At 45.9% G+C, this 25,175-nt stretch overlaps 1 protein-coding gene and 1 long non-coding RNA gene across 11 annotated transcripts in view; one reads left to right on the top strand and one right to left on the bottom strand.

The window, feature by feature from the left end:
- Positions 1 to 25,175, bottom strand: part of RASAL2 (RAS protein activator like 2) — a 236,858-nt gene that overhangs the window by 89,289 nt on the left and 122,394 nt on the right. Inside the window, exon 1 of one of the 10 annotated variants that reach the window (XM_082229004.1) lies at positions 8,797 to 9,030. The exons of 8 other annotated variants lie outside the window; for them this stretch is intronic. Coding sequence is in view for 1 of the 2 variants with exons in the window: in XM_082229003.1 (XP_082085129.1) it covers positions 7,893 to 7,905 (13 nt within the window). In the remaining variant the exon portion in view is untranslated. Of the gene's footprint in view, positions 1 to 7,892; positions 8,184 to 8,796; positions 9,031 to 25,175 lie in introns of those variants that run through there. One more of the 10 variants, XM_082229003.1, reaches the window with a different exon arrangement.
- On the top strand, positions 12,427 to 23,728 carry LOC309535744. Its single transcript, XR_014221375.1, has 3 exons — positions 12,427 to 12,493; positions 12,863 to 14,871; positions 20,328 to 23,728. It is a non-coding gene; the product is annotated as an uncharacterized lncRNA (long non-coding RNA).

The raw sequence follows: 25,175 nt of genomic DNA, 5'->3' as shown, positions 1-25,175 counted from the left end.
ATTCGAAGCATTAAAGACCCACAAGATGCAGAGACATGCCTTTGATTGACCAGCCTTGCTGTAGTCAATGACTTCTTTCACGGCAATATGCATAATCAATATAGGAACACCACTGGAAGTCATTCTTATTATAATTCCTGAAGCTAATTGAGTGTTGGAGGAAAGTGGTGTGTTTAGTGCACTGGGGCTCCTTTCTCCCACCATCCAGTAACAAGATGGACAGTTAGAACTAAAATGTCTCATGATGTCTTCTTACATGTAGACTATCCTGCAGGAGGTCTAGAACAGGGGCTGGCATGGTTTACCTCGCCTGGGACGGTTCACTCCAGCAGAGATCCCTCCGTGGGCCGGATTGCCTGCGCACCTGTGATTTCCGGCGTCTGCATCTCTGCAGGTGCGATTTCCGGCGTCTGCAGAAGCGAGTCCCCGTGCTGGTTTAGCGTAGCATGCGGGGACTCCCTGATCGGGTGGCTCGGTTCGGTTCGGTTCGGGGGCGGCTCGTTGGCCGGTTAAACGACCCCCGTGGGCTGCTTGTGGCCCATAGGCCTTAGGTTGCCAACCCCTGGTCTAGAAGGAAATCTGCATTACATCAGCCACTCTGCCAAATATGGAACATGAAGCATGTACACTAAGATGTGCAATTCCTTTGGGAATCTGAGCTGGGGGGAGACCCTGAAAGAAAGAGTTGGCAAGTTTCTAGCCCTCATGGAAATTAAGAAGCGCTTTATAATGCCCCTGAAATAGTATTGTCTACCTGTAACAGACAGAATAGCTTAAGACTATTCAGGGCCCCACTGCTGTTGTATTCTGCTGCCTTGAGTGACATTCACTTTCTCATAATCTGAAAGTCATATTATTACCTATCAGATCCTCAATAAAGAATTCGTCTGTGTAAAATATATTGAGGAGCTGATGGGTAATAATAGGACCTGAAGTTGGTTAACATGCCCATAACAAGTCAAACTAGCTTGCTTGCTCTGCATGAGCCAGGCAGATTTCTCAAAGTTGAGGGTGGAATATGTTATGTCAGTCATCAGTCCTGCTCCACCCCTCTTGTCCTTGCCTGATCCTTTCAGATACTAAGGAAATCAGAGGATTGCTGGAATCAGCTGAGTGCGAAGCTCCTCCTCTGCTCTGCTGCAATTGGTCCAGCTGCAGAGATTGGTAAGGCACAGCCTGCGTCATTAATTCCCTAAAGCAGAGCAGCTCCCTGAAAAAGAAAATTAAGAGCAAATGCCGTGTCTGTCTTAACGCCATCAATCGTAATGTCTTCACTAGCCATGAGGCAGCATCACAGCACAGGGACTAAGAGAGAATTCACTTTTTGCAATGGTCGCTGGTAACAGTACTACCAAATTAAACCACTTCCATATCATAATCAACAAAATGCTGGTGAGAGTTTGCAGTTTCCACAGTTATGCTCCAGTGTGTACTCCTTCCTGAGTCAGGTGCATGAGGACAGTGCATTTGGCAAAAATACTCAAGGCAGTGTGTGTGTGTGTAAATAACTGGAAAGACAGGAAACAATTACTTCAAATTCCAACATAGTCTCACTGTGTTAAGAGGTGTGGATAATTCTCTTTTGTGTGGCTCTGTTTGTTTTAATTCTTTAATATGTCCGTCAATGGGGAATTTTTTCAATGGTTTTTGATGGGTGAATGGCTCCACTATATATCCTTAGGCAAGACGTCTTCCCTCAATTTCCCTTTTCCCATGTGGAAACAAGATAGTGACTGATGTGACTGATGACACATGGTGTGTTAAGGGAATAACATCTGATTTGCAAGAAGGTCCCAAGGTCTCTCGGAAGGGCTGGAAAAGAAGACCTTCTGAATCCTGAAGAGCTGCTGTCAGTCAGCACCAACGATACCAAGCCAGATGGGCTGACTGTCAGATTCGGTTCCTGTTGCATGAGCAACTTCAGAGTGCTAACTGGCTGACAAGCACAGCACACAGGCGCGTTAATCAGGGAGCCAGAATTGGCAAAACCTCCAGGTTTGCCTCAAGTTTAGCATATGAAATTTGGGCTTTACAAGCCACTGGGGCCAGTTATGCATTCTGATAAAGTCAGTCAAATTAGGTACGCTTCCTCCAAGACTCCTCTGGGAAAAGGACTGTCAAGGGGAGCATTTGTACTGATGAGCTTATTTGCATTTACTGACTTAGAAGCATTCTTACAAGTAATGATTGTGGGTCGAGTTGAGTGGGGCAGCTGGTCTGGAGCAACTTCAGCTATTGAGGGGCAGCAGAAGTACTGACCAAGAAAAGGCAAAGTGGGGGAACCAGACAGCCTCTTCATGCAAAGGTCATTTTAATTGTTTGGAAACTCACTACTGAAACTCACTTTTGTTTTTGAGAATTTTTAAGGGCCGTTTCATTATGTTATCTGCCCAAGTTAGATCCACTTCTTTTTGAACAGGTGCCCACATAACAAAAACGACTATCAAGCAGCCTATTTAGCAAAAAGCAAGTTCAGGAGAAGGCAGGAAAGAAAAGGAGTGGCCTTATGTCGTAACAGACGCTTCCTTGGCTAATGAAGGGCCAAGCATTGTTAAAATAATCCCCACCCATACGTGGTTCAAAACAACAGAGGTTGCCATTCTGTCCCCCGGAGAGGGAGCTTTTAAAGGTGGGACTGGAATTGTATGTCCCAAAGTAGACAGTACTGGCCAAGAAGCCACAAGTTGAAAAAGTCTAACAAGAGGAATATGCTATCAGCCAAGGTAGGAAAAAAGCCACCCCACACATTTCAATGCACATTATATGCAAATGAGACCTGCAACATAATGTTGCAGTGCTGACTGTTTCTGTTCAGTATTCTAGCCAGCAATGCATTCTTTCAGGATGAAGCATTCTGTCTCCTCCCTGGTTTTCCATTCTCTTCCTTCACTCAAGTGTTGAAACAGATATTTAGTGTTCTGTGGCTATTGAGTATGCTCAGTCCTTGGGGGCAGGAGGGCTAGCTCTAATTTTCTTTTTTGGTACTTCAATAAATCTTGGGGTTCCCCTGAGCCTGCCGATACCTCTCTGTTGTTTATCAATAGCACCATTTTGACTGCATAGCCATCATAAATCTGGACCTGAGTTCAATATATTAGAGGTGTTTTAAGGAAGAATACAGAATTTATTCATCCATTCTTAAGGAAATCAGCCCTGAGTGCTCACTGGAAGGACAGATCCTGAAGCTGAGGCTCCAATACTTTGGCCACCTCATGAGAAGAGAAAACTCCCTGGAAAAGACCCTGATGTTGGGAAAGATGGAGGGCACAAGGAGAAGGGGACGACAGAGGACGAGATGGTGGGACAGTGTTCTTGAAGCTACCAGCATGAGTTTGACCAAACTGCGGGAGGCAGTGGAAGACAGGAGTGCCTGGCGTGCTCTGGTCCATGGGGTCATGAAGAGTCGGACACGACTAAACGACTAAACAACAACAGAATTTAAGATGACACATTGAAATTGCCAATATGCAAACTTTACACATAAGGTGACCAGAAGCAAAGGGGATGGAGCCTCAGTGTGCAGAAAAGGGAATTTCATCTGCTGCAGAAAATCTACGCAACTACAACCGCGCTGTTCTCTTTCGTATTCTATATACATGCACAACGTGTTACAAGGTTTGGTTACTGTCATTCTTAGCTCTACCTATTGCTGCTTTCGATCAGGATGGAGAACTGAGCTGTTTCAGTCGAGCCAGGCACACCAGCCCTCTATGCCACCAGGTGTGGGGCAGGTAAAAGCGGGGCTTGAAGGCGCTTCCCAAGCCCCAATTAGCCAAATGTCAGTCCTTGGACAGCGTAGTGCAGAGTTTGTGAGTGTGGGTGTGTGGATAAGGATCTGGTTTCTCCTAAAATTCAGAGCCATAGATATGCAATCAATAGCATACAGAATGAATAGTTGAGAAAGTGAAAGTTCTCACAACGGCTACCTGCTTCTTTTTTTATCATTCTCCCTGAAGTTCGGTTTGTGCCTTGTTTATTTTACAAATTTGTATAGGGATTGTATCTTATTTCTCCACTTGCCGTTATAATTAACCTGAGAGGCAAACTAAATAATCCAACATTAAAAAGCCAAAATAAATCACACGGCATTGATGTTGTATAGTGGCTAATCTATCACCTGCAACGTCATTGGTTCAAAACTCACCTCACACACTAACCAACTGAACAGTCTTAGGAAAGCAACAACTACTAACCTATGGCATGGAGCTACTGAACGGATTATTGAGATAAAAGCCTCAGGCGCAAGGGGTCAGGGGCAGCTGTGGGCAGGATTCCTGCGTTGCTGGGGGTTGGACTAGATAACTCCTCATGCCCCTTCCAACCCTACAATTCTGTGAAATATATTAAACCTCACTGCAACTATATCTAAGAACATGTAACTGAAATAATAACATACTATTGCCCTGTTCAACCCTAACTCTCTTGTGTTTATTTCTAGATCTTAAGACACCATGGCTAAAGTCCTGTCCTATCATTCTATACCCAGCTGTGACGTTTGCTGCAGACCACACGGGATTCTGTGCTCTAGTAAGGTTCTTCCAAGGAAGAGGACAGATACATTGTACTGCCCCTTCCCAGTCAGTAGCACTGTTGGGGTGCTGTACCCACCTAGCATCATGGCTTACTGCGCTGGGTGCATTTTCCAGATGCCCCTCCTTGTTCTCCTCATAGAAAGCCACTGACCATAGTCCTTCTCGCTCCACATGAGAAGCGAACTCTGCCTTAGCTGCTCCTCTCCTGCAGCAATCAGGTTTTTCCTAAACATAGGGAGGCTCACCGCACTGGAGAACTCCTGGCCTATGGCATAGAGGCAAGTGATGGTGTCTGCCCTCTTTTCCAACTTGCCAGCAACAACTTTGCAGCCAGAAAGGCTATTAAAGGAAAATGAAGGGCTTAATTTTGAAGGCGTCAACTGTTGCCTCCGTGACCACATTCAGCCATGCTGACATGTAGCATGTGTCTTTTGCTTCTGCTTTTAATAGCTACACAGGAGGGACTTGCTTGGCAGGCCATAATTCTGCCAGAAGGATGGGAGAGATATTTTTAGATTCATGTGTTTTGGCCATGTTTGTTTTAGCTTTTGTGAGCAGCCTTGAGTCGTGGTTCTTGGAGAAGGGGGGGGGCATAAATAAATACAACAACAACAACATTGTGTCTTCCAATCAGTTACTGGGCTAAGTTCAATTAGTTGGTCCTGATACGCAAAGCCCTATACAGCTCGGGACCAGGATAGCCAAAAGATTGTCTCACTCCATCTATAGCCAACTGACCACTGTGCTCTGTAGGAGAGGACCTCCTGCAGACAAGCAACCTCATCAAGAGGTCCACTGCATATGATCTTGCTACAGGGCCTTTGTGTGGTGGCAACTATCCTTTGGAACTCCCTCTTGTTAATTACAGGCACCACACTTTTCCAAATGAGCATTTTAAGTGGAGGTTTTAGAAGGGGAAGAAATGGAGGCAGTGAGAGATTTTACTTTCTTGGGCTCCATGATCACTGCAGATGGTGACAGCAGTCACGAAATTAAAAGATGCCTGCTTCTTGGGAGAAAAGCAATGACAAACCTAGACAGCATCTCAAAAAGCAGAGACATCACCTTGCTGACAAAGGTCCATTTAGTAAAAGCCATGGTTTTCCCAGTAGTGATGTATGGAAGTGAGAGCTGGACCATAAAGAAGGCTGACCGCCGGAGAATTGATGCTTTTGAATTCTGGTGCTGGAGGAGACTCTGCAGAGTCCCACAGACTGCAAGAAGATCAAACCTATCCATTCTGAAGGAAATCAGCCCTGAGTACTTACTGGAAGGACAGATCGTGAAGCTGAGGCTCCAATACTTTGGCCACCTCATGAGAAGAGAAGACTCCCTGGAAAAGACCCTGATGTTGGGAAAGATGGAGGGCACAAGGAGAAGGGGACGACAGAGGACGAGATGGTGGGACAGTGTTCTCGAAGCTACCAGCATGAGTTTGACCAAACTGTGGGAGGCAGTGGAAGACAGGAGTGCCTGGTATGCTCTGGTCCATGGGGTCACGAAGAGTCAGACATGATTAAATGACTAAACAACAACAACAACAACACCTGTAATTGGCTCTAACATTGTTTTCACATACATTTTTATTGTCAAATCACTTTGAGATGTTTTGTAGGAAGTGACTCATACCTGAAATTAAATGAATGCATATTTTTATTGTTGTTGTTCATATAGTATGCTCCATGATGCTTTAAAAACACAAGTCGGGTAGCTCCCTGCCCTGTAATCTAAAATGGGAGTGGGGAGGACTGAATTTCTTCAGGGATATCTTGGGGCCGTATATTGGCAGTGGTTAGGGATGGAGACAAAAGCGGGTGGGTGGGGTCACACTTTCTTCTCTCGTCTGCCCCATTGACACCCATATGAAATTAGACCAAAGATCACATGCTGTCCTATGGCCACAGGCTATTCACCTGCGATTTAAAATTTGCTGAGAGAGAGGCTAATGGGGGTAGGGGAGGAAGATAGGAATGAGGATAAGGAAGGGAAGGGAAGAATGTGTGTTCAGTTGCGTGTACTGGGGCTTCAATTCAGTAGGGGATGAGGACTAGGGAGATTACACTGGAAATATATGTTTTAGGGAGTAATCTGATGGACAGAAAAAAAGCATCAGCATCTGGGTGTCTGGGGAGGCAATTCTAAGCAAAGAGGGCATTTGGAGAGAAAGGGCAGAGACGGAAATCTGATGGCTGAGTGACAGAGCCAGGGAGCAAAGGTCACCACCAGGCATGTACTGGAAAACTAGAGCCGAAAGATAAGTGGTGATTTTTTATACAGGGATGACCTTGTGTCAGGTGACCATCTCCCCCTTAACATTCCTTGCTCTCCAACTATTAGGAAGATAGCAAGCTCTACGTTTATTTTTCACCCATAAAAATAGATGAGCTCGATTCAGAAAATAGCAGCAATTTCAACACATAGCATGGGCAGCCATTTTGCCATTACCTTCAGAAACACCTTGATTAACTCTACAAATCTAGCATAAGTTGAATTAACTTTCTAGCACAAAATGCACAGAAAAATAAATTCTGATCTATCTGACAGGGACCAACCAGGTTGTATTTTAGAAGATCACAGTGCTTAACAGGAGACTTCATAACATGAACACAAACTATGAACAACTTGTTAAGTTTCCGGAACAGCTTTTATTTTTCCACTTTCACAGAAAAGCAGGAAGCTTTGCCTGGTACAATTTGACACTGATTACATGTTAATCATGCCAGCTGCGGGCTGCATATTTTAAACACAACTGCAAGTATTTCATATGTAAAAATAGTGATGATTTTTTTTTCTTTACCCTTATATACCAGCCTCCATGAAGCTTTAAGCCAATAACTATTTTAAAAGGCCTGGAATAAGTAAACACACTATTTAATTACAGCAACTTCTTTCTGGAAACTCTCATGTGTTGTTAATGACGTATTGAAAGGAGAATAAAAGTTGTTTTCATACTGAACCAGCACTGTACCTGTCGTAGCTCGCTCATTCAACTTCCATATTTAGCAAATGTATAACATAAGCCACAATCCTATAAACACCTAAATGTAAGTCCCACTGAATTCCTGCTGATCTATTTGTGTGCAGATATGCATAGGATTGTGCTGCTGTTGCTACTTGTAAAACCAAGAGTAGGCTTTGGAAAGCGATATCAAAACACTTTCAGATTTCAAAAGGGAGCAGAAAGGGAGCAATTTAACCTATCACTTAGGATATGCAAGTCACTGATAAAAGGGTTAGGGTTTGATACAAGGCAGATGGTATAGGAAAGCACCTATTTTTATGAAAGAAAAATGCAACATTCCCCGCCCTTCCACAGGCTTTCCGGTATGCCCCTAAAGTTTTTGCTGATGGGAACCTTACCTGAAATCTGCATGCTGTGACCTTGCCGGTGCCTCAGTCATGGTCCTGCCGGCATGCCAGCCCCCGTCTAACAGCACCGCTTTCGGCAGCCACACTCCTTGTCTGTCCTCTGCTTTGGACAGTGTGAAATGAAGAAAAGCCAGGACGAAAACTGAGGCCAAGCTTTTCTATCCAGTTCCCTGGCTCCGGGCAGTCGAACAATAGCTACCCTTTCTCTTGCGCTCGTTCTCTCCCACGGCAGAGGAGAGTGCCGGAATCCCGTGTGTGTGTGTGTGAACCAAGGCAAACTAACAGGGACGGACTTTTCATTTTCCTCTCCCCAAAGGGGTGTGCGCATGTGAGTAAGAGAAGGCGGCGTCCGGCAGCCAAAACATGAGCTAATGAAAGAGCAGCTCCCTTTAAACTGCCGCTCAACTACGGAGAAACTGCAGTCCGTGTAACACGATGCCATCTAATCCAATCTGAACGGAGTGGATACCAAAATGAGGAGCGCCAGACTTCTGACAGGAAGGCAAACTCAGTGACAAAAAGTTTTACGTGACACTGAGGCAAGTGGAGAACTATTCCCATCCGGCACTTTCCCCGCAACTCAGGGAAGCAAACAACTCAAGTGAAGTGAAACACAGGCACCCACTTTGCTTCTTGTCAGGTGTTGAATGGGAGCTTTTAAAAAGCAAGGGGAAGAAGTCAAGGAACAGGAGGGTGTTCTACTATCTTGCTGCTGCACATATGGGATAAAAACATCCTTTTTTTAAATATGCTGAGAGAAGGGGGGGGGGGAATAAGCGCCACTACACTCCAGTCTGTTGCTGCTAATGCACTACATTAAAGACATGACAATAGCACTGTAGAGAACAAAACATCAAGTCTGAACCATTTAAAAGAACCCCGCAACAATTCCCACCTGCCTATCCAGAGTTGCAGAGAGATACTGCGTAGAGGAAAGATCCCTTTGCCTGGCGCTGTAATTTAATCATGGGCTGAAGACAAGCTGAGCACACGCTTCCCACTGTCCTACTGGCAGCTCCTCCTGCACGTCCTCAAAACTAGGATATTCCTATTTTCTTCCTTCCGATTCAGCGGATACACGATCTCTCCTTCCTTGTGGTGCATGTCTCCACCCCACAGCGCAATGTAGATTTGTGATAAGCCTCTGTTCTTTTCCTACTTATGCAACAGCCCTTGTGCCCTCAGACTTTCCCCCCTCCCCTCTGCCAGAAGTCGGAACGGCAGCTTTGACAAGCCCACCCTCTGCTACTGCTCACAAGGAAAATCCCAGGGGAAAAGCCTCCGGACAAGTCTTGCAGAATGCATGCTGCTATGAAGCTAACCAAGCAGACATTTATAAGCTGGAAGTTACCTCCACCCCCTTCTCAAACGCTCATCAAAACAAAACCAACCTGAAGCTTAATTATGGGCTCAGAGTGATTTCTGAATTCTAAAACCATCATTAGGGCTGCAGAAGCAGAAGCACACCTGCAGAGGCTGCTATACTGTGGAGATGGGACTGAACTTATACAACAGAGCATTGATGGGTGAATTCCTGTCACCTCAATTTGGAATTGGGTTCAGTTAATACAAACTGGTTTTTTATTGTTTGTTTGTTGTGAATTTCCCTCCAAGCTCTTCAAATTTCAGAAACTCCAGTATGGTGCTGATGTCATCAGTGGGAGCATAATGAAACATAAATCAGGGGCGAAACTTGGCTTTTTTCCACCCAGGTCAAAGACCCAGTTTGGCACACACACACACACCCCAAGCATTTGCATACACACACAAGCACAGGAATACACAGGGTTTGAGTGCCTCATTCTATTTGAAGGAGGAATCAGTGCAACTCAATTGTACATATTCATTTTTTAATATTAATTTTGGCCCTTGACTATGCAGTAAAATCTTTGTTGTTAGCATACTCTTCAACCAACAGAAGTAGGTCCAATGGAAAGTAACATTTTCTTCACCTTGTGCTTCCCGTTCTGGGACCAAGTAATGAGACTTGATGGTTCTTTCTCTTTCCTTTCATCACTTCCACAATGTGGCATTGAATATATCAACTATTCTCTGAGCATCTCAGAAAACTTATAGTTCTGTTGCGAATGGCACATTTCCACAGAAAGAATGTCCATTTACAAGATCTCTCTCAACACATTCGGCAGTAATTCCTATTTACGCTAAAGCATTAAATCTAACATTGTACAATTGAGAAATATTCTGCTTTTATGATGGAATACAAAATGGGATCCACATCCCATGCTTTCATTACTAAGGCTTTCCCAAAATGATGTTGCTGCCCACAATTAGGAATGAGTTAAACTCCAGCTTCATTTGTGTTTTCAGTGTTAATGGAACATATTTCTAGTAATGTGAGAGGCTCTAAACTTGTTTAACCTGCAAAGAACAGAAAGATTCCTGAAATACCACAGGAGCTTCCCAAAGTGATCCACCTCAGGGAAATGGCTTTCCACAAACCTAGTGATGACAGAAAACTGGGGTGGGTGAGAGACAAAAGCTTCACAGCCTCATTCCAGATATTGCAAAGCAAACAAGCTGATTTGGACAGGTTGGAAAAAATGTAGACTGCTGGTGAAATATTCAGCTCCCCCTGAAAACAAAAACAAAACGCTGTTCTAAATAGTTAAATATAAAAGCTCCCTTGCAAACATATCATCTTTAATTTAAATAAAAATCTGTCACAGCAGCAACTGTGCAAAGCACCAAAGAGACTGTTATTTACAGATGATTTCAGAAAGAGCAAAGGAGGAATAATGTAGAGACAGGAGACATGTGACTAGTTTATGAGAGAAGGGAAACACGGGTTCAGAAAGGGCAGCGACCTGCTTCCCAAGAACCCACTGTAGCTGAGACTAGAACTGATGTACTGCGCCTGGAAAGGAAACTCACCAAAGACACCAGCGACAGCATCTGCAGCCAAAGAATTGGCTGGTTGGCTCAGATCAATAAATGAAACTCAGCCCAAACTGCCATCTACTGCTATATGAACCTCATTCTCCCTTAGAATTGTGAAGCTGAAATACCTTAGTGAAAGCAGAAGCCAGTGTGCAGAATCCACACCTTATCTTCCTCCCTTTCCTGACAATAGTGCACAACCCCTCTAGTCTCCGGCTCTTGTGAACTGTTTGGGGCTGCTCTCCTTTCTCCTCCTTTCTTCAGACTAATTTCTCCACCCAATGCCCTCAATGCGCTTCCTCAAGATCCTGCTTTTCAGACCACTGGCTATTTTGTCCCACTTTGCTCCCCTGCAGCCAAACCACACCTCAAAACATTCTGCTCACTTTCTGTTATTCAGCATCTCCTGAACATGAATGCACAGCCTTACGTTTCTTCAGAGCATCATTTATGACTAACCTTTGCTGCAGTTCCCTTTCTCCGTTCCCTCAAGCCTTGCTCTCCAATAGGTCTTTCCCCTTAGCTCATTACACCCTTCTTTTGGCTTCCATTCCTCTGAACCAGGGGTAGTCAACCTAAGGCCCAGGGGTCAGATGCGGCCCAATTGCCTTTTCAATCTGGCCTGCGAACAGCGTGTTTTTACATGAGTAGAATGTGTCCTTTTATTTAAAACACATTTCTGGGTTATTTGTGGGGCATAGAAATTCGTTCATTCCCCCCAAAAAATATAGTCCAGCCCACAAGGTCTGAAGGACAGTGGACCGGCCCACGGCTGAAAAAGGTTGCTGACCCCTGCTCTAGACTGCATGTTCCTGCACCTCTTCCCAGTCCTTGGCTGCACCCAATGTGATGTTTGGATCGCAGCCAAAAATTCCCTTCCTCTAGAGAGTTGGGAGTGCACATTATGCTGCTCCCTAAAACGACAGAATATTCTGAGCTACCACATATTAGCTCAAGCAATCACAGCCAGAGGCTTCGCTGCTGCAAGCTCCGCTTAATTAGGCATTTCCCATAATTCCTAAATATTCCAACTGATCATATGGGGCCTATATTAATAATTCCTCCAAGGCACTCCAGAGAACGTTTTATCCTTACACACACACACACACACACACACACACACACACACACTGGTTAGGTAGATTAGAATGGGAAAGACTGACCTGCCTAAAGTAACCCAGTGACCCTTGTGGCCGATATCATGGGCATCATATGTAATTGTCCCTTAGGAGGAAGAGAATGTTCGACCTCAATTCACACAATTTCCAAGTCATGCTAGGAAGGCAAAACTTGGCACCATTAAGGTGTGCTGAGTGAACTTGACAGATTGACTGGGCCTTGGTTCCCACATCACTCCAGGCGCTGCTATCTGTCACCAAGCCTAATTGGCTGTGCCTGGCATTTAAACAGCATTCCAACAGCTAATGGCCAGCTACAAATGCCAGTAATTGCTCCTGCTATCTCAGGGATGGAGATCATCAAACCTGGTGTGTTCATGTTACATATTCCAGAGAAGAGGCTGTCACTCATGTTGGAGCATATCAAAGGCTCCAGCACTGCTGCTCAAAAATATCAGCCCTTCTAAATGCATAGAAACTTAGAAAACTGTCTTACACCAAGTCAGACTGTTGGCCCATCTGGTTCAGGACCATTAACCCTAATTGGCACCAGCTCTCTTGGGTTTCGGGATGCGGGTGGCGCTGTGGGTTAAACCACAGAGCCTAGGACTTGCCGATCAGAAGGTCGGCGGTTCGAATCCCCATGACGGGGTGAGCTCCTGTTGCTTGGTCCCTGCTCCTGCCAACCTAGCAGTTCAAAAGCACGTCAAGTGCAAGCAGATAAATAGGTACCACTCCGGCAGGAAGGTAAACGGCGTTTCCATGCGCTGCTCTGGTTCACCAGAAGCGGCTTTGTCATGCTGGCCACATGACCCGGAAGCTGTACGCCGGCTCCCTCGGCCAATAAAGCGAGATGAGCGCCGCAACCCCAGAGTCGGTCACGACTGGACCTAATGGTCAGGGGTCCCTTTACCTTTACCTTTACTCTTGGGTTTCAGGAAAAAGTCTTTCCCAGCCTTAACTGGAGATACCGGCGATCAAACCTGGGACCTTTTGCATGCAAAGCATGCACACTACCACTTGAGCTACAGCTTTCCCCCGTGTCTTTATACCTTGATATTTTACGGAAAACATTTATTCAACGTGTGCAGAGGAGGACAACTAAGATGATCAAGGGTCTACAAGCCAAGCCATATGGGCAGTTGTTGAACGAGCTGGGTGCGTTTAACCCAGTGACGGCCAAACTTGGCCCTCCAGCTGTTTTGGGACTACAATTCCCATCATCCCTGACCACTGGTCCTGTTACCTAGGGATGATGGGAGTTGTAGTCCCAAAACAGCTGGAGGGCCAAGTTTGGCCATCATTGGCTTAGCCTAAAAAACAGGAGACTGGGAGCAGGTATGATAGTCATCTTCAAATATCTCTGTCACATGGAAGATGGAACAAGCTTGTTTTCTCCTGCTCTGAATGGCTTCAAGGTGATTCTGACTAAACTTCAGGAAGAACCTTTGACAGTGAAACGGTCTCCCTCTGGAGGTTGTGGACTCTCCTTCCTTGGAGGTTTTTAAGCAGAAGTTGGATGGCCATCTGTCATGGATGCTTTAGTTGAGATTCCTGCATCACAGGGGGTTGGACTAGATGACCCCCATGATCCCTTCCATCTCTATGATTCAAAGATTCCTCTTTGAAGAAGAACTCATCCTGACCCAAAGAACATAATTGGAATTCTGCTTCTCAAAATCTGTATTCTCTTTTTCAGGACTGGTTCTGGTTTGATGGGGCCCTGGGCAAAGTGCCCTCTGGTGGGCACCCTCCTTTGTTGGTGGGTCCTCTTAGGCAATGGAACAGGCAGCAACAGCGCCACCATTTTTATATGTCCACCATTTTTATTTTCCCAGAATGCTCCACAGTGGCACCATTCTGGGGGCATTTTAGACCAAGATGGTACTTGTAATGCCAGACTTGGATGGATTAAAAAGAGCCCGTGTACCGGAAGCTGCCCAAGGACACCTGCCCTGCTCTCCCCCCCTCTAACGCAGTGGTGGATTCTTCCGATAACATATTTCAGGCTATAATTGGGAAAGCAGCAAATCAAATTATGTTCCAAGTGCTAAGACTTTTCGAAGCACTTGCAATGTGTGGGCAAATGCAATGTCATGAAAGCAATTTGGCTTACTCTGAGCTTCTTGGCCTGCTGTGCCAATTAGAAGACCACTGGGATAAATGTATGTGAAGTAATCTGAATATTCAGGAAGTGCACTATAAAAATCCTCAGTGTTATTAGGAGCAACACAGAGATCCTCTGAAGGAGTTTACGGTTATGATTTATCGACCTCATCACAAGATCTCCAGATATTTACTTCCGTGTAAGCTCTGGACAGTTATCCTTCAGCCAGCATTTCTGTGGAGAGGATGCAACATTTCCCCTGCAAGTGCAGGGCTTTGTCACTCAAAAACCCCCCAACATCACCTGCTGACATCAGCAGTTGGAGAAGTGTGGAATATTATTACCATAATTGCATCCTGTCATTTCTCCAAAGAGCTCAGTTGTGCTACTGTGGCCCCATAACAATCCTATGAAGGAAGTTACAACTGCTGAAGAGAACAACTATCCCATTCAGGCACAGAAGTACTTATGCAGCTCAAAATGGTGGTAGGCTCCCTTTGCTCACGGTTGGGGTTTTTTTAAGGTCTTTGTGCTCTCTCTCATTCAAGTTCACTTCTCCCCTGTTTTGTTTTTAATCCAATTCATAAAGCTTTTGACAAGATTTGCAGCTGCTGGCACTGCAGCTTCCCAGACTAGAATAAAATGTGCATTTTAAAACATTTTATGAAATGTCCATCTATCCCAATCTCTTTGCAGCATCCGTGATATAGCTATAAAAGGTGAGCCTTAAGGACATAATCAAAGGTTATATATTACATTGGTTTGATGAAAGGAACCTATTTGCAGTTTTCTCTGCATATCCTACAGGCAGGGAAAGGTATAAACTTCCCTCTTGCTTGAAATACAGGTGTGATGGGATGATTAGCTGCTTGTGCGTAAAAGCGCTTCCAGCATAGAAGCTCCTTAACGGAAACGCGTCTCCTGGACTCACGACGTGGCAGCTTCCGGCGAAGCATGGGTCTCCCTATGGGAGCTTCTGACACCTCCCTGCTGTTCTCGCTGGACGTGTCCCTCATCCCTCCCTCTTCCCTGCTAGTTCCTGCTTTGGCTGCTGCGTCTCTCTCAGCATTCATGAGATCCTCCTCCAGAGTACCCTCTCTCCCCCTGCTGGTCCCTGCTTTCGCTGCTGACTCCCTCCCAGCCTCTGTAAGCCCTTCCACCTCCCTTTCCTCCGATGTCAGTTCCCTGACATCCACCTCCCCTCCAGGGCCCCCTTCCCCCCCGCCCATACTCTCTCCTCTGGGCGGTGAGGAGATAAAACCCCGAAAAGAATCCTCTTCATCTTCAGACGTCTCGAACATTTCCCTCCATCGGTCTTCGTTCCGGCTCGCTGAATCCTCCTCCTCCTCGGAATCAGAGAACCCCTCCAACTCTTCTTCTTCGTCGGTGGTGGCAAAGTATTCCCTCCGGAACCTCGCCACTGGCTGAGGTTTACGTGGGAATCTCTGATGAAAAGTTTCTATTAAAACCTCGTCATCTACATCCTCTGCCATGACCCAGGTGTTTTCCGACTCCGGCTCCCCTTCCCACATTACCAAATACTCTACTTGATCTCCCTTCCACCTGGAATCGAGAATCTCCGCTACATGGTAGCTGTGTTCCTTCTCCTCCATTGCTGGTCCCCTATTGACCCTCCCTTCTCTGTCCCCTTTATACGGTGACAGCAACGACCTGTGGAAAACTGGGTGCAGCTTCATGTGGTTCGGTAACCGGAGTCTGAAAGCCACTGGGTTGACCTGCTGCGTGACTTCAAATGGGCCCAGCCTTTTGGGTCTTAACTTCTTACAACCCCCTTTGAATGGTAACCCTTGGGTTGACAGCCACACCTGGTCCCCCACCCGAATGCTTTCACCTTCCCTTCTGTTTTTGTCTGCCTGCCTCTTATATTCCTCCTTAGCCCTGTTTAAGTTAAGTTGGAGCTGGCGATGGATCGCTTCCATTTCTTCAACGAACTGTTCTGCAGCTGGAACGCTCCAGTTCTCCCCTCCCCCCCCGGGAAGGCTCGGGGATGGCACCCGTGATTAGCCAAAAAGGGGCTCATCCCCGTGGACACGTTCTCTGCATTGTTGTAGGCAAATTCTGCCAACGCCAGCTTCTCCACCCAATCATTCTCTCTGTCATTCACATAACACCTCAAATATTGCTGGAGGACACCATTAGCTCTTTCCGCCTGCCCGTTGGTTTCTGGATGCCGGGCAGTTGAGAAATTAACCTCTACATGCAGTAAGCTCATGAGCTTCCTCCAGAACCTGGAAGTAAATTGTTTCCCTCGGTCTGAAACCCCCCTCAAGGGGGCGCCATGCAACCTAAACACATTTTCTATAAACAATTTAGCGGTTTCTTCTGCTGTGACCGCATGTGAGCAGGCTATAAAGTGGGCCATTTTGGTTAACAGGTCTACCACAACCATGATGGCTGTTTTCCCTCTGGACCTTGGCAGATCAGTCATGAAATCTATTGCCACTGTTTCCCATGGTCTTTCAGGTGTGGGTAGTGGTTCTAATAAACCTGCCGGTGCCCGCCTCTCCCCCTTGGCTCGTTGGCATTGGTCACACCCTCTCACATACTCCCGCACATCTTCCCTGACCTTGGGCCACCAAAATTCCCTGGTAACCAGCCACATGGTTTTGTGTTGCCCAAAATGCCCTGCTGTGGGGCTATCGTGCAGTTGCTTGAGTACCTTCTCCCTCAATTCACCTTCAGGTATATATAACGCTCCCTTGTAGTACAACGCCCCGTTTCTCTCCTCAAAACCCCCGGGTTTGTCTCCCTCCCTCCTGAGACCCCTGAGTTTGTCCTGGGCGTATTCATCATGCACCGTTCCCTCTACCAATTCCCTTTGTCCCACCAATGCCGCCCCACACACCCAACGGTCCTCTGGAATGACATGGGTCTCTTCGGGTGCTCCCTCCCCCTCCAAATATTCAGGTTTGCGTGAGAGAGCGTCCGCCCTAACGTTCTCTGGGCCTGGCACGTAACAAATCTCAAAGTTAAATTTGGAGAACTCCTGGGCCCATCTCAACTGCCGTTGGTTGAGCACTCGCGCAGTTCTCCAATACTCTAAATTCTTATGGTCCGTGCACACTTGCACCTTATGTTGTGCACCAATTAGCAGGTGCCTCCATCTCCGGAAAGCCTCATGAATAGCAAGAAGTTCCCGGTCGTACACCGTGTAGTTCCTCTCGGATTTGTTCAGCTTTCGCGAAAAGAAGGCACACGGTCGCCACTCTGACTCCTCCTTCCCTGGCTGCAGAAGAAGAAGCACCGCCCCTATGGCTCTGTCAGATGCGTCTGTTTCGACCCTCAGCTTTTTTTGTAAATCCACATGCAGAAGTTGTCCTTCAGAGGCAAAGGCCCTTTTCAGTTCCTCAAACGCTCGCTCCGCCTCCGCAGTCCAAACAAACTTCTTTTTACTGCTGAGACAGTCCGTAATGGGCGCCGTCAGGTGGGCGAAGTTTCGGATGAACTTACGATAAAAGTTTCCAAACCCTAGGAACCTCTGCACATCCTTCTTGGTTTTGGGTGTTTTCCATTCCAGCACTGCCTGAACCTTGCCGGGATCCATGGCCAATCCCTTGTCTGACAGGAGGTACCCCAGGAATTCCACCTCCTTGGTATGAAACTGACACTTCTCCAGTTTCACCCACAGCCTGTTGGCTTGCAGCCTGCTCAACACTTCTCTGACGTCTCTCACATGTTGCTCCTCATTCTCCGAATACACCAACACATCATCTAGGAAGGCCACGCAATTCTTGTAGAGCAAAGGACCCAGTACGTGGTTCATAAATGATTGAAAGCACGCTGAGCCTGCTTGTAATCCAAAAGGCATAACGAGATATTCAAATGCCCCCAAAGGGGTGAACATGGTGGTTTTCCATTCATCCCCTTTCCTTATACGTATCAGGTTGTACGCCCCCCTTAGATCCAGCTTTGTAAAAATCTTTCCCTTCCGCACCCTGGTCAAAATATCATCAATCCTGGGCATAGGGAAAGCCACTGGTTCTGTCACTGCATTTAACCGCCTGAAATCACATACAAGTCTCGGCTTGTCCGTGTGCTTTTTATCCACAAAAAACACTGGGCTACCCCCCGCTGCTTTGGACTCTCTGATGAAGCCTCTCTTCAGGTTCTTGTCAATGAACTCTCGCAACTCCTGCATTTCTCTGTCTGACATGGCATACAACTTGCCTACAGGAAGCTGTGCTCCAGGGAGTAAATTGATCTGGCAATCAAAGGGCCTATGCGGGGGTAGTTGGTCAGCTTCCTTCTCGCTGAACACGTCGCTGAGATCTGCATACTGTGGTGGTACCTTCACCTTCTCCATTACTTCAGTCCCTGCTAGGGTGGCCTGGGCCCCTGCTGAACCCTTTTCCCCTTTGCAGTGTTCTAAGCAATGTGCTGAACCAAAGGAAACCACTCTTTGATGCCAGCCCACCAGCGGATCATGTAGCGCTAGCCAGCTCATTCCCAAAATAATGGGAGCGCCTCCCAAGGTGGCCACATTAAACGCTATCAGTTCTGTGTGCCTTGCCACCCTCATTATCATTGGGACGGTCTGCAAGTTGACTCCTCCTCCCAACAACTCCCTGCCATCGATCGTGGTCACCTGCAGGGGGTTGCTTAAAGGGATCTTCTGTATCTGGTGTTCAGCAGCAAACTCCTTGCTCATAAAATTGCAGGAGCTGCCTGAGTCCAACAGCGCCTTTATTTTTAGGGGGTGTCCATTTTGCAGCTCTAGCGACACTTCAATCACTAGAGCAGGTTGAGGAGCTTCTGGCACGGGCACTTTCACTGCTCTTTGGCCTGGCTGCAGTGCCCCGACTGTGGCAACCAGGCGTTGGCTTTTACCTGCTCCGTTTCTCCCTGCTCTCCTCCCTCAACAGCTCCCACCATCCCTTGCCATTCCTTCCTCTGGGGGCAGACTCTGGCAAAGTGGCCTGGCTGTTGGCAGAGATAGCATTTCCGGGTGCCCTTTCCCTCCTTCTTAGCCCCCTCACTGGGCTTTGAAACTGTGCGCGCGCGCGCTGTTCCGATTTCCATCGGCTCTGCCGGCGGGAAAGCTGGCTCAGGAATGTCTGGAATGCGGAACTCCTTCCAACGTTCCCCTCTCCCTTCCCGCCTCTCCAAGGCTCTTGCCTCCTGGCGCGCTCCTATGGTCAGCGCAGATTTGGTCAGCTGATCCATAGACACCGCCCTGGGGCTCCGGGACAGTTCGTCTTTCACAGCCGAAGAAAGACCTTCTTCAAATAGCATCTGAATGGGTGCCGCCGATAAATCCCACCCCAATCTGTGAACCAGCATGGTAAACTCAGTCCAGTACTCACGGACAGATCGGCTTCCCTGCTTGCAAGCCATTAGCTGTCTGCGCACCACCCCTTCCTCAATATCGCTGGAAAACATGATATCCATTGCACGAAAGAACTTCATAGTGTCCTTTAAGACGTCATTGTGCGTTGCCATCAGGGGTCTAACGCAGTCCCTCGCCCCCCTCTCAAGATGCCCAATCACGAACGCCACTCGCGATTCCTCATCAGGGAACTCATCAAACTGCACATTAAGGGCATATTGCATCTCTGTCCTAAAGGCATGGTAGTCCTTGGGGTCCCCCCAAACTTCTGCACCAATCCTGGTACCTTTCTGGGGAACTGGGTGGCTCTCCCCTTCTTGTCTGCATCCTGAGCCCTTCTCTCCTCAAGCCTCGCCGTCTGCAGCGCAAGTTGGACTTCCAACACTCGGTATCTTTCTTCCAAGCTTGGACCAGCTCCAACCCCTGCTCCTTCGGTTCCGGCTGGGTCGCTCATGATGCTTTCTCCTGCACAGGCAGCGTACAGAGACTGTCAGACTGCTGTGATGGGATGATTAGCTGCTTGTGCGTAAAATCGTGCTCCCTCAGAGTTTGTGCGGCTCCACAAACCTCTGTGTGTGACAGAGCTCCTCAAACATGTCTGCTCTAGTCACTCGTAGAGTCTGACAGTGGCTGTCTGCGGAAGCGCTTCCAGCATAGAAGCTCCTTAACGGAAACGCGTCTCCTGGACTCACGACGTGGCAGCTTCCGGCGAAGCATGGGTCTCCCTATGGGAGCTTCTGACACCTCCCCGCTGTTCTCGCTGGACGTGTCCCTCATCCCTCCCTCTTCCCTGCTAGTTCCTGCTTTGGCTGCTGCGTCTCTCTCAGCATTCATGAGATCCTCCTCCAGAGTACCCTCTCTCCCCCTGCTGGTCCCTGCTTTCGCTGCTGACTCCCTCCCAGCCTCTGTAAGCCCTTCCACCTCCCTTTCCTCCGATGTCAGTTCCCTGACAACAGGGTACTTTGAAATGTGCCTTATTAAAAGTATGGTGGGCTACAGTGCATATGCATACCATGGTTCAAGAGTGCAAGATGGCTTTCCCAAGGCCTTGATCTGAGATTCACAGCTTTTTGTTAAGGTATCCCCAATGTGTAGAAGGAAAAGAACCACCATTCCCATTTCCAATACATCCTGACCCCCAAGCCAACCTTGCAAGTAACTCTGCAGAAGTTTTGAGACCATGAAATATTTTACTAGCCACTTGATTGCCAGTCATGGCTGGCGATGTGGCATGCTGAGAGTTATGGGGCAGGAGGAAGATGCCACTGCTGGGGTGGACGGGACAAGGGGGACACAATCCCCTTAGTTGATGGCACAGGAGGCAAAGGGATGCTGCCGCCTGGTTAAGAGCACCTTGAGCCTTCTGTAAGTAAGGGGATTCTTCTCCCAACAGCTACCAACAGCACTAGCACCAGTTTCCCTCCACGTGACGGCACTGGGACCTTCTACCCCAGTCCTGGAGGCAATTTTTGCTCAGCACAGTCAACCAAGCAAGAGCCTGTTTCCAATTGCATCCTAAGGTGTACCAAACAACACCTGTATCAACAATATAACTATTTCACACACCCCAACAGCATTTGACCCAATTTTTGGCTCAATTTAACTTTAAACATAAATTATTATCTTCATTTTGAAGCCCCTTCCCAGGTTCATTACTATACCAATACTTTATTTTGTTTTATTGGTACCATAAGAGGAAAATTTATTATTATTACTCATCTAAGCACAACCACAATGGCTGATTAGATATTTAGCTACGCCATGTTGAATGTTATCTGCTAACTCTGTTCTGTCCTGTTTCCCCTTTGTTTTTCTTTAAACCAATTCATGAACCAAGAACTTAAACATTTAGGTTTCTTTTCAGGAATTGATGTCCCAAGTGAGCTGCTGATATAATCTATAGCAATCCATATTCTTGTACACATTCCAAATAAAAAAAGAGTAATTGTCAAGGTAAAGGTATTTAAAAAAAAATAAAACTATCCTCTAATCATGGTGGAACAAGTTTCCAGCTCATGTTTAAGCTGTTTCATAATTAAGGACATGCTTGAGCTTTTATGTTTCCAAAGCATGTTAACCAAATCCTTAGGGATGCAGCAGGATCTCAGAATCCAATAAAAACCACCTTGCTTCAGTAACTTTTTAAAATGTCTAATGCTTAGAGGCGCTACAAAGATTAATTAGTGTGTGTCAGGATATCACTCAAGCCGCTGAGTAGGATTACCAAATATATGAACATACGAAACTGCTTTCCACTGTGTGAACACCATGGGTCTCTAACTAGCAGGGTTTTACATGCTCTCACGTAGAGGCCTTTCTCAGCACTGCTACCTGAAACCTATTTAACTGGGAATGCTAATGAATGATCCTGGTACCTTCTGAATATGTGCCCTACCACTGAACTATGACCCAACTCCATAAATAAAGACGGTTTAAGGCTGCAACTCCACTCACAATTGACCGTGAATGAATCTAACTGATGTCTGTAGGACTTAAAGGTAAAAGGTAAAGGGACCCCTGACCATTAGGTCCAGTCATGACCGACTCTGGGGTTGCGGTGCTCATCTCGCTTTACTGGCCAAGGGAGCCGGCGTACAGCTTCCGGGTCATGTGGCCAGCATGACTAAGCCGCTTCTGGCGAACCAGAGCAGTGCACGGAAATGCCGTTTACCTTCCCGCCAGAGCGGTACCTATTTATCTACTTGCACTTTGACATGCTTTCGAACTGCTAGGTTGGCAGGAGCAGGGACCGAGCAACAGGAGCTCACCCCGTCGCGGGGATTCGAACCACCGACCTTCTGATAAGCAAGTCCTAGGCTCAGTGGTTTAACCCACAGCACCACCCGCATCCCCTGTAGCACTTACATCTGAGTAAAACTATGAAACCTATGCTGATGCTATGCTGAGTCAATTCATTATCACTGGGCAACAAAGGGTCTTCCACAAAAATCAAGCCCATTCAATGATGCAGCCTTCCAATTGGTTGAGTTCAGGACAGATCACTGGAAGTCTGCAGAGCACAATAGGGTCACAGTTTGGTTTTGCAACCCCCAATCAGCTAAAGGTGATCTTTACTTGCCACTGCACAGTGGCAATTTACAAGCCTGTTACATGGGTTTAATTCCTAATATGAAGATAGCTAACATGTTCTGCCTTGCCTTCTCCAAGTAAGGACTCAAATTGTTTGTCAAACTGTTTGTTTTAATTTTAGGCCGATTTAATCAACCTTATTTAAACCAGTGGCAGTTTAAACCACCTGAAGATTCATAGGCAGTCAGATCCACCAGGTGGATCCATTCCCCTGCCTCGTCCACACTTTGCTAACATCCATCAATCAAAGGACTGTTTTGATTAGTCCCATTTGCCATTGGATCTTTTGGCTAAATCAATTAGATTTCATAAATGTGCATATTGCCAGGGCTGGGAAATGGTTTCCTGTTTGAGGCACGGAAATATCAAGTGACTTACAGGTAAAGGTACTACTCATTGTTATAAGGTCATCTTTAACATTTTCTTATTCATTTCATACTACATACAATTGCCAAAAGACTCTTTAAAATAGAAGTGCACGATTGACTCTTGACCCATCAATTAAAATTTGCCCCTGATGTAATCAACTAGAACATCAGTTGATCAACCAATCAATTAAAATATTTAACCTTAGTTAAACTCAATTTAGTTAAACAGCGCACTTGGCTAATATGAAGATTTAAGAAGAAAATCTGAAAAACAAGGTCATCTGCATGAGAGAGGATCTATTTTAGCAACAAGTATCTATTAAAATAAATCAGATGTAGGGCACTGCCTACTTTCATCAGCAAGGCATCAACTTGTTCTATCCCCGAATCTATGGGTAGGGAAATTAGGAGGGGTCGCTCTCTGGAAATGGGGTGTTAATCCTTTTGTCTTGCATTTACTTATGAGAAAAGGAACAAGCCACCTGTTCAAATGACAAAAACTTAAAAACCTTTCTAAAGAGATTTATTTCGTGTGGGATGGCAAATGCTTTTCTAAGAATAAAAATGCAGGGATTATGGACCCAGTGTACTGAGAGTTAAGATTATGTGTCCATACTCCAGTTAATCCTTGCTCTACAGGGATTTACGTTTTAAACAGATAAATTTGTTCTAGGGCCAAACTTGGCATTAGGTGCACAGGACCTGGAGCAGTGATTCTTAATTTCAACTGCACAGATTTTAAAGGAAGAAAGTTATCCATCTCTATGTAATATAATATGGGGGTGGCAAGGACCTCAGAGGTTACACACACCGTTACAGATGCAAATCGAGGAACTGCTTGGAATACCCTGATTCCCATATGAAGCCCCCCTGCTCAATTCCTCCTCACACTATTACTCAATGCTTGTTTAAAGATAAATGAAAAACTGTAACTGTTCTACAATACAGTATCATCAGTTTAATAAATAACAGTATATAAAACACCATACATATGACAGGTCAGACCTACTGCTGGCATCCGGAAACAAGACCATTTACCTAGATGTTAAATTATAGTTTTAGAATTTCAGTATCTCATTTCAGATATTTGTGACTCAAGGCAAATTCACACATTTAAAGCACATTCAACACACATTTAAAGCATGTGATTTTTCCCAAAGAATGCCGGGAACTGTAGTTTGTTTAAAGAGCTAGGAATTGTAGCTCTGTTAGGGAAAAGCAACAGTTCCCGGGATTCTTTCAAGGAAGACATGTGCTTTAAATGTATGATGTGTTCCATAGGCCACAACATTCTCAGCTTATGGCATAGATCTAAACCGAATACTTGAAAATGATCTATCACTCTCCCCCAGTAACTCTGAGAATTACAGTTTTTGGATAAAGTAGGGATTCTCAGGATCATCCCTCAAGAGTTAACAAAAGCTAGAAGTTTTGTCTCTCCATGCTAACAAGAAATCAGAAAGGTAACATAGAAAAAACTAACTTGAATCGTCTGACTTATCAGGCACCTTAACCTACAGCTCCTACCTATCTTCCAAATAGACCCCCCCCCTCAATGTGAAGGATTGAGATAATTTGCTAACTCCATCTGTTTCATTGGAACTGCTTCAAAAGTTTTCCCTTCTCCCATCCAAAATAGATATATTCTGCTGACTTAACCCAATTGGTGCATTGCAGATTCTTTGAATAACCGAGGTTCACAGCTGATATCTCATCAGATAAAAAGGGCTCAATTCTGCTCAAGGAGAAGTCGGAGCCCTCCAACAGTCAATCATTTTAAGACTTAACTGCACTACACAACTAAAGAGGTCATTATCCTAGTGCACCAACACATAAAATCTATTATTCATCCATAGCATTAATAAGCATTAAGTATTTATTATTAATATCTCCTGGAATGAATAAGTAGAATAACTGAGTTTCAACTGTTCCAGCTGCACAGCACCTTGAACTTCAGAAATACTGGCGACTAATCTATTATTAGGCATCTTTTAGGTTACTGTTCTCTCGTCTAGTTTTTACCTGGAGATGCGTGAACTGTTGGCTTCATTGGTGCAATCATCTCTCCAGCCAGGAGAGCTCAGCAGCAGCTTGCAGAAAGTGATTTTGGGCATACATTCCAAGACATAGGCACCGGAGTACTACTTAATCAGTCATTTTTTGTTGCTGTCTCTTCTTCCAAGAACTGAAAAGATTCTCGCCCTTAGCAGCCAGGCAGAATTTCTATATAGGTGACTGGTCACCTGATAGCAAAGCAAAGCAGTATGGATCTAGCAGCTCAGCAAGACAATGACTCAGTTTTATCCTCTCTCCCTTGGACAGCAAAATTCACAGAAATTGGATTTA

The sequence above is a fragment of the Podarcis vaucheri genome, assembly GCF_965113315.1.
Source record: "Podarcis vaucheri genome assembly, chromosome: 6".
Taxonomy (NCBI): Eukaryota; Metazoa; Chordata; class Lepidosauria; order Squamata; family Lacertidae; genus Podarcis; species Podarcis vaucheri.
Note: the sequence above shows the minus strand (reverse complement) of the source record. Positions and strands in the feature narration are given on the sequence as shown.